This window comes from Monodelphis domestica, chromosome 4 (genome assembly GCF_027887165.1).
Source record: "Monodelphis domestica isolate mMonDom1 chromosome 4, mMonDom1.pri, whole genome shotgun sequence".
NCBI classification, from domain to species: Eukaryota; Metazoa; Chordata; class Mammalia; order Didelphimorphia; family Didelphidae; genus Monodelphis; species Monodelphis domestica.
In genome coordinates, this window is record NC_077230.1 from 353,677,826 (window position 1) to 353,687,932 (window position 10,107).

The 10,107-nt window shown below is 37.8% G+C and overlaps 1 protein-coding gene across 1 annotated transcript; it reads right to left on the reverse strand.

The window, feature by feature from the left end:
- Positions 1–8,252: 8,252 nt before the first annotated feature.
- LOC100022082 (olfactory receptor 51Q1-like) lies at positions 8,253–9,209 on the reverse strand. The gene has a single exon (XM_056825909.1). The coding sequence runs from the start codon at positions 9,198–9,200 to the stop codon at positions 8,253–8,255; it is 948 nt and encodes a 315-aa protein (XP_056681887.1). The 5' UTR covers positions 9,201–9,209.
- Between the last annotated feature and the right edge of the window lie 898 nt (positions 9,210–10,107).

Here is a 10,107-nt window from a genome sequence, read left to right on the forward strand (position 1 = left end):
GTACTAGGAACGTCATCCTTTTAGATCTGCTTCAGAGTATCATAGAATTTCATTTAAAAATATAATCTGAGAAAACATTTAATACCAACCATACCTAAATAGGAATCCCCTCTAAAATGTACCCCAAAGGTTGCCATCCAGATTCTATTTTAGTATTTCCATTAACAAGGAATTCACTACCCCATGAGACAGCCCATTTGACTTTTGAACATCCCTGTTGTTTTTCCATTCAGTGACTCTAGTTACAGCTCTTTGTAGCTTCCATCCATTATTCCTAGCTCTGCTATAGTAGAGTAGTAGTCTAGAACTAATCTCTTTTCTCATGGCAGACCTGCAACTAACCACAGAAGACAATTATCTTGTCCTTGCCTGAGTTTTTTTTAATGAAGCTAAAAATGAAAAGTCAGAGATAGAAAAATAATATGCCATCCTTTTCCTCCCCTTATTCTTTTGTTTTTAATAATATTTTATTTTCCCACAAATAACATGTAAAAACAATTTAAACATTCTTTTCATTAATGTTGAATTCCAGATTATTTTCCTCCATCTCCCATCCCAAACTCTAACCAATTTGATATAAAATTTTCATATATTCATTGAAAACATTTTTCCATATTAGTCATTTCATGGAAGGGATCTTACATTTTTTTAAAAGAAATTAAAACATAGTATATTTTGGTCATTATTTAGACTTCAACAGTTCTTTCTCTGGGGGCAGAAAACATTTTTCTCCAGGAATCTCTAGGATTGTATTGGATCACTATATTGCTGAGAATAACTAGGTTGTTCATCAAAAAGTGTTGCTATTAATGAATACAATGTTCTTCCATTTATGCTCATTTTACTTAACATCAATTCACATAAGCCTTTTCAGGTTTTTCTGAAATCATCCTGTTCATCCTTTTTTATAGCATTTTTATATATCACGGCAATCATATACTACAGTCTTTTCAGTCATTCCCCCATTGATGAACATCTCCTCAATTTCCAATTCTTTGCTACCTCAAAAAGAAATAAACATTTTTGTACAAATAGGTCTCTTCTTTTCCTCTCTTGACAGGATTCAGACTTAGTAGTGGTATTGTTGGATCAAAATTTATACACAGGAGGCAGCTAGCTGGCTTAGAGGATTGAAAGCCAGGTTTACATATGGGAGGACAGGCCTCAGACATTTCTAATTTGTCTATTGTGGGAAATAGGGAGCAATAGTCTGAAGGCTAAAATTAAGTATTTGATACAGGGTAAGCTTGTCTCTCCCCAAGAGGTCCACATATCTGATTTTAATAATCATTAATACCAAAAAATAAATATAGGGTTTTAAATTTGCTCATCAGTAAAATGGAAGAAGTAGACATGATCATCTCTGAGACCTTCTAGGTCTTGATCTATAATCTTTTGAACCTTTAAGGCTCTATGTTATACGGTGCCTATTGGAAGGAATTTAAATTTCTCTTTTTTCAAATGAGAAAGTTGGCCTGGATGTTTTCTGAAGGCCCATTTGTCTCTAAATCCTACAGATTTTCTAAGATCAGGATCAGAGGATACAGGACTCAGCTTTAGCAGGAGCTTAAGTTAAATGTAAAAAAAAAAAGGTTTCATTTTTTCCCCTTGAAATAAAAGTCATTTGATTATGAAATTATTAAGCATGGGTTGCTGAGTGTATGCTGGGTATCTATCCTTTGAGGTCCTTTACAAACAGCAAAGGAAAAAGAAGAACAAGAAAATACTTCCATGGTTGTTCTTGAAGTCCGTTACTCTTATGTGGATGAGCTCATAGATTGAGAATTGAAAGGGATCTTAGGTTCCACTGTGTCCAAGCTATTCATTTTACAGATTATTAAACTGAGAGACATTTTAAATAATAATAGGTAACATTCATATAGCACTTTAAGGTTTGCAAAGTATTTTAGAACTATTATTATTTTATTCTTGCAAAAGCCCTGAGAAAGAGATGCTACTGTTCTAATTTTTATAATAGAGCAACTGAGACAATTAAAAAGACTTTTTCAGGGTCACTCAAATAGTAACTGAAAAGGGATTTATCCTCAGGGCTTTCTAACTCCAAATCTAAAATCCTATTCACTATGCCATCCTGCCTCCAGAGTAAGTCAGGTCTAGACATGGGGTTGAGGTTTTTGAACGAGAAGACTAGGAGGGATATCCCAAACCAAGAAGTTTCAAGTCAGCAACTCCTATGGAACTGGGCACTGAGGATATGGGTAAAGTTATATCAGGGGGATCTCCAAGAAAAATAGAGAACCAGTCTAAAAATACCACAGATGGTGTCCAAACAACTAGTTGACTAGAAAAAATAGCAGCCCTCTTAGGGAAGGGTACCTTGGAGTGTGAGTTCCCTCCTTCAGCCTCCCCCCACTATGGACCCCACCTTTACCCTGCCCTTCTCCTGTCCTTGAAGATAGCCCTATCATTACCCTAACAGAGATCTGTCTTCGATGGCCAGGCTGTAGAGTGAGTCAGCCTAGAGAGATGGTCCCTCTCTGATATTGGCAAGCCTGTGCTTAGGAGCCAAAGCCATGGACCAAAGTTAAAGGTGCCACCCTTAAAATGTAAGGCCTGCCAAATAGGAAGCCTTCCTATCCTGCTGAGACTTCCATACTTTCCACTTTTCCCCACCCTAGGCAGAAAAAAAATCCTTTCTCCCAAACATCTAAAAGTCTAGTTTTACTTTTTAAGATTTTACTTTATTTATTTATTTTTCCACACAAGTCACTAGGGAAGTTTTTGCTATTCTATATTAAATTTGACCTTTTGGAGCTCTACCCTGAGGCTGTAAACTTACCTTCTATTTAACAATCACAATCACCCTATTGGTCCATCTGGCTTTCCAAAATAAATGCTGGAAGGGAAGCAGAATCAAACCACAAAGGCTCAAATTCCTTTTCTGCTAGCTAGATGACCCTTAACAATTCACCTGACTTCTTTATTCTCATTTGTCAAAATTAGGTTGGACAAAATTATCTCTAAGTGTGATTCATTTAAAGTTTAACTAACTTCTGTAAAGTCAAGAATGAGACAACTACACGTTTCTCAGATGCCCAACACTACACTTCATCTTTTTTGGAGCTGGAAAAAGTAATGGCTTGAGACCTAAACCTGTAACTCACCCATTGGGGTACTCCTTTCAAAGGGGTATAAAATAGGCTCTACATAAGATTAGATTATTCTCCTCCTTCCTAGGAGATGAATTTTGGATTTGCTATCTTGAGAAACTACAGTGTTTGTTTCTTTGTTTGTTTGTTTGTTGACCAAAGGACTGAGAGAGTCTAGGAAAGAGAAAGTTTTTGTTGGCTCTTTCATTCTTTCTTTTTTTTTTTTGGATAGTTGTTGTTGTCCCTTTTATCTGGGGGAATGAATTAAAGAATAGCCTAGGAAAGAAAGAAATTGATGGACCAAGGAAGAAGGGTTTAAGGAGTGAAAGAATGGAAGGAACTAAGGCAAATATCAGTAATTTGCACACTCATTGAGTCACTACTAGAAAAATAATTATTGAGGGGGCAGCTAAGTGGCTGAATGAATTTAAAGCCAGGCCTACAGGTGCTGGATTCAAGTTTGAACTCAGCTACTTCCTATGTGGGTGAAGCTGGGCAAGTCACTTAACCCATATTGCCTAGCCTTTACCATTCTTCTGCCTTGGAATACAATACTGATTCTAAGACAAAAGGTAAGGGTTTTGTTTTTTTTAAACATGAAATAAAATAATTGTTGAATGAATGATGAAAGATTAAGGTGGGGAGTGAACTGTGCTGTGGAGAAATCTTGGGGGAAGATGAAAAGGATCAGAAAGAACTTTGAGGAGAAAAGGGTTTATGTTTAGAGAGTAGCTCACTAGGCACTTAGAAAGAGATAACCAGCAGATACTTTATGGAGAGTTTCATATACAAATCATCTCTTACTCATTTTGAGGAATCTTTTGGGAAAGATGTCTGTGTCTATCTCTGGGGATGCTAAATTTTAACAGAACTGAATGTCAGAAATGAAAGGGATCTCAGCAGCTACCTGATCCACCATCTTTATTTTAAAAAGGAGAAAATAAAGGTCAGAGAGATTAAGGCATGGCCCTAAAGCCAGAGTAAATCCATAATATTAAAATCTAGATTCTTAGTAACTCTGAGGCTATTGTTCTTTCTTTTAGGTGCTTCTGCTTTACCCAGTCTTTCTGCCTTTCTCTCCTATAGCCCTACTTGCTTATCTGGGACTTGCAGGTACTTAGCAAAAAATCATTGAACAGGAGTTTGGGGCTTCATAACCCCCTTTTTTACAGCTCCTTATCTGCATCTTCACAGTGATCTCTGAGAGTATGGGGATGTTGGAGAGAAGAAGTCTGAAAAGTGTTTAGGAAAAATTCAAGAAGTCCAACTTTTTTCCTGGGTTGGAATTTGAAGGAAACATTAAAACAGATGACTCATTGGCCCCAAAGTATAGGCCACTACAATGAGGGTCTCTGCCTGCCCAGAAGTAATGATAATAATATCCCCTAGTGCTATAGAGATTTAAGATTTATGAAATACTTTTCTTACAACAATCTAGAGGGTGGATTCTGTAAGCATTTTACCCCACAATTTACTAAATGGGAAACTGAGGCTCAGATCCTTACAGTGTCTTTTTCTAAGATCCTGTTGCTAATGAGCCTCAGTTAGATGTCCTGCCTTTACCATACCACGTTGTCTTCTAGGTCATCCTGATACTTCCATGTTTAGGCTTTGTTTGGTTCTGTAATTCTTATATTGACTTTCCAGAGGTTGGGATGATTCCACCAAGATAGATGTTTGGCTTGACTGCTAATTTGTTGTGGAAACAAGGCAGGTGTCAAGTCAAGTCCTGTCCTTTCTTCCTTCTGAACTGTTGCTTCCTTTCCCTTTCATCCTCACCACCCTAGTCTTGGACTTTTCACTTCTCATGTAAATACTTCAATAGCCACTCACTGTTTTCACTGCATCCATTCTGTCCTCTTAAGTCCTTGCTCAACCTATGGCCAGTCTAGTCTTCCTAAAGAACCACTTACAACATGATTCTTCTACTCCAAAATCATTGAGAGCTCCCCACACCCACAGGATTAACTGTAAAATCCTTGCCTGGTATTAAAAACCACCAAGGACCTCCCATCTCTAGACTAGGTGAAGAGCAGCTAGGTGTCCCAGAGAAATGAGCCACCTAGCTGCCCCTGCCCCTTTCATTTTTGATGTATTTGATTCTGCCTCCTCAAAAGTTAGGCATGCATTAGCACTCAAATCCCTAGCACTGCCAGCTCCCATGCAGTGCTCAGAATTCTGTGAACTCCCACAACCTTGACTCCTTTTCAGAGCCACAAATGTCATCTTTGATTCTATGCTGACAAGTGGATGAAAATCTAGAGAAGAAAAAGAAAAAGCCCCAACTGGATACTGTGTGACTTAATTCCTTTGTGATGACTTTAGAGCAATACACTGCAGTTTTAAAGATAAACCAAGAAAAACTAAAGAAGAGATTAAAATATTAAATGTCCAAAAAGTTGAGTTTTCCTACTAAAGTTACATGAGGTTCACTGGCAAAAATACCGAATTTAGGGTCAGCAAGAACAGGGCTCAATTTATTCAATATAAGATTAAATATTTTCTATCTTACCTTTGTAGCTATAAGATTTGAAATTTTCAGTATAGCACAATGAAAAAGGCAGTGACCTGTGGCAGATGAGTTGGGTTCAAATCCTCTGTGTAACTATGTCCAAGTAATTTAACCTACCCTAGTCCATAAAATATGAGAGTTTAAACTAGAAGCCTCTAAGTTCCATTCCTATGTCTATGGACCTATTAATATCTCTGGGTCTCATTTCTCTTCTATTAAAAAATACTTAAAAAGCACACTGTACTAAGTCATCTCTATGATCTTTTTAATATCTATTTTATATCTATTTAATATCTATTTATTATAGATAGATATAGATATTAAATAGATCTACTAAGATCTATTTAATATCTATTTATACTATCTCTGATAGTCACTGATTTTATTTGTTATTGGATTCAATCAATGCCTACAATGCAGGGATTGGGCCTTTTCTTCTCTGTTTAGTACCTGATGGAGTGAACAAAATAAGAGCTCAGAACACATTTAGAACAATGCAAAGGACCTTCATAGGTCATCTGGCCCCATCTTCTCATTTTTCTCTCATGGCTCAACTCTTCAGTCAAATTGGACCTATTTGTAATCCATTATTGTTCTTATCTTGCCCTAACCTACTTCATGATTTTTCTCACATTGACTTTTTGGGGGTTCTAACCCCCATAATGAATTCTTCTTCATCTCCAAACCTCATCTCAGCCCATGAAAAATCCAACTTTCTTCAATTCTTAACTAAAGGATTTCCCTACTTTCTACCAAGGTTACCCCTGTCCTTTCCAAGGCTGTATTCAATGACCTTATTGGAAGAGATTTCTCCTTTCTCAAGCTTTACATGGCTACTCTTTTCTGTCTCCATCACATCTCTCTTTGTATAGGATTTATCTGGATATGTGTCATATAATTCTATTACCTTGTAATTTTTTTAAGGGAAAAGCCCCTGACTTTTTTCATTTTGGAGCTCCAAGGGCAAATCCTAAGGTCTTATACATATTCAATTAAATTTAAAAAAAAACATTTATTAAAGACTTACTATGTAACAGGCATTGTGCTAGAGACATATGACTAAAGACAAAGCAGTTCCAACAAATAATAAATTTGTATTCTACATAGTTTGTTGAGTTGATTACAGAAATTAAGGCTCAGAAAGAAGTAACTTATACAGGCAAAGAAATGATTAAAGCATATAAACCTAAAAGCTCACTGTTCCTTTTTCTTACCCTATTTGATTGATTCCTGACTTGACACTGAGCTATTTCTCTGACCACTATAAGCAATTTGTCGAAATGAATTGAATTGAGCAGAAAGGTAGCAGCCTTAAACAGAAAATCATATCATTTGTTAAACAAGATTTCCATAGTACATATGAGTTATGTTTGTTTTTCTTAGAAACAAATGATTGGAAATGACTAATATAAGGATGAATACCATCACTAAAATGTGCCTTTTTATAAAACAAAGAAATTCAATTGAGCTCTCTGTGTCTCAGTTTATCCATCTTCAAGTTGGAGAGAATAATTGCTTTGTAGTTTGACTTCCTAGTTATGTTGGTTTTTTTTAGTTGTTTCAGTGATGTCTGACTGTGATCCCATTTGGGGTTTTCTTGGCAAAGATAATAGAGTAATTTACCTTTTCCTTCTCCAGCTCATTTTACAGATAAGGAACTGAGCAAACAGGAACCTTCCATCCACAGTACCATTTACCTGTCCCATCCTAGAGCTCTGAATGAGAACAGTGATCTGGAAGGGTTGGGGTCACAAAATGTACTTTGACAATCCCAGATACTTTTATCATCCTTTCTCTCTGATACTACCCTTGGTCCAGAAAAGGAAGAAAAGGGAACTTGTTTCCAGTCACCTTGTGAAACAAGAACCATTAGGAGCCAGAAGCTCAGCTTCCTTGTTCAGGACCAGTTTTCTTTAGACAAAGGATCCAGATGGAGCCTCTTCTAGAAGGCAGCCCACCAGGGACTTGTCTCTGGTTCTGTGTCAGTGAAGAAAACACATGCCCCCTGGTGGCCATATAAACTTCCATGACTCAGAAAGGAGAAAGAAGACACAAAGGAAAAAGGGAATGAAGAAGAAAATAAAAGAGAAAAGGATGAAGACAGAAATGGAGATGTGGGAGAGGAAGAGGAATGGAAGAAATGTCCTTGACAACAGCTATTTAAGGGACAGGGCAAGAATAAAGCTTTGCTTAAAAATTAGGAAACTCAGAGCAGTAACTTCTCTAATGTAAGACAATGAAGAAATGGAAGACAACGAAAATTGAAATCACAGATCACAGTCATGGAGCACCTCTAGTATATCATACACAATGCACCTCTATTAATGTGTTTACCTACAACCATCTTATAAAAAACAATACATGGGTGATTATTCCCATTTAACAAAGGGGGAATCTGAGAGTCAGAGAGATGAAGTGAAGTTCGGTTTATGAGAATCTTCTGTGCCAAATTTCTTTGTATTCCATGCTCTGGGTGCTTCAGAATTTACCAAAATTCTTTCAAAATGTGCTTCCCAGAACTGAATGTGATACCCTAAATGTATCAGATTTTCATGAAATGATCTGACATTGAAGTCATTAAAAATCATTTTGGAAACTTATCTCCTTTTCTGGCCAACCACAACCTACTCTTAATACACTTTCTTCTGAGAGAGAAGACGGAGTATACTCTGGCGGATCTGCTTGGTCTTCACACTGTAGATAATGGGATTCATCACAGGGGGTGATAGCAGGTAGATGTTGGCCATCATCACATGGACCAGTGGGGAGGCATGTCGGGCAAAGCGGTGGACCATTGACAGCCCTATCATGGGCACATAGAGGACAATCACAGCCAGAATATGGGAAAGACAGTTATTTAAGGCCCGAAGACGCTCAGCCTTGGAGGCAGCACGTAAGACACTGCCTAGGATCAGGGCATAAGAGAGAACAATGAGAAAAGGGTCAAGAATGTAGATGGCCATGACAAGCCCCAAACCATACCAGTTGTTAACTCTGGTGTCACCACAGACCAGGCGGATCATATCTTGGTGGAGGCAATAGGAATGAGTGAGTAGGTGGGAGTTGCAAAAGGGAAGCCGCTTGAGTAGGAAGAGAGGGGGTAGGACGGCCACAATGCATCGGATGACTATGGCCATTCCGATCCTGCTGACGACTGTGTCTGTGAGAAGAGAGGCATAGTGGAGAGGGCGGCAGATGGCAACAAAGCGATCGAAAGCCATGGCCAGAAGGACTGAAGACTCCATGAAGGAGAAGCCATGGAGAAAGAAAAATTGGACAAAGCAGGCTTCCAAGCTGATCTTGCGGGCATTGAACCAGAGGATGCTCATGACGGTGGGTAGCGTAGTGAGGGTCAGCCCCAAGTCAGTTAGCGTCAGCATAGAAAGAAACATGTACATGGGTTGGTGGAGTGAGGGCTCTGTCCAAATCACACTCAGTATGGTCGTGTTGCCCACTAGAGAAATCATGTATAAGCAGAAGAAGGGAATGGAGATCCAGACATGAACTGCCTCAAACCCTGGGATACCAGTGAGGATGAAATAGAAAGATTCTTCAGTGGTATTAATAATGGCTGACATGACAGTCAGATACAGCTCCTGAGTGGATATCCCTCTACAAGGAACTAGACAAGAGAATGTGTGAGTGCTGACATTTTACTGTTTATAACATGATATATAAAATTATAAGGTTTTCAGAATCACCTTTCCCCTTTTCTACCATTCCCTGTATAATAGCTGAGGGACATATGATCACAGAGACCCTGTGAAGGTGGGCAGAGCCAGCAAAATGACCCAGATAATTTATTATTGGATTTAGGCTGTATCAGGCATTTTGGTTCTGCTGGGATCCAAGAAAAAGCAGGATCATAGAGAAAGAAAACAATAATACACAGTAGAAATAGAAATAGAAAATTAGATCCAATAGATAATGGGAAAATACAATAGAAAAAAATAATAGTCCAAAGAGGAATGTAGACTATGAAAATGGACAAGATAGAGACACTAGAGTAGGCTGTCAGATTAAGCTGAGGTGATATAGGCTGTCCATGAGAAAATAATTATAGAAGATTTTTGTTATTGTTTTATGTGTTTTAGTCTGGAGATCTGGGGATTTTTTTTAAGGAAATGAGGAGTCAACAACATTATAGTGACTAAAGATACATGACAGAGGCCTTATGGAAGAGTTGGTTGCTAAGTGGAAAGAAGACTAGTCTTAGTGTCAGACAGACCTGAGTTCAATTCCTGCCTCAGATACTAGTTATATGATCATGGGCAAATAATTTAGTCTCTCTCAGCCTCATTTTCCTCTTTTGTAAAAAGGAAATAATAATGTCACCTAACTCACTGTGCAGTTGGAGACTTTAGTGAGATAACCTCTGTTATTATGATTCACTTTGTGAAACCTAAAAAGGAACATAATGTAAATTAGCTATTATGATGAAATATTCTTCTTGTCAATTGTGGTATATTGTAGGAGTAGGTTATT

Coding starts and splice junctions, on each gene's coding strand:
- LOC100022082 (XM_056825909.1), bottom strand. CDS start 9,200: ATGTCAGCCATTATTAATACCACTGAAGAATCTTTCTATTTCATCCTC.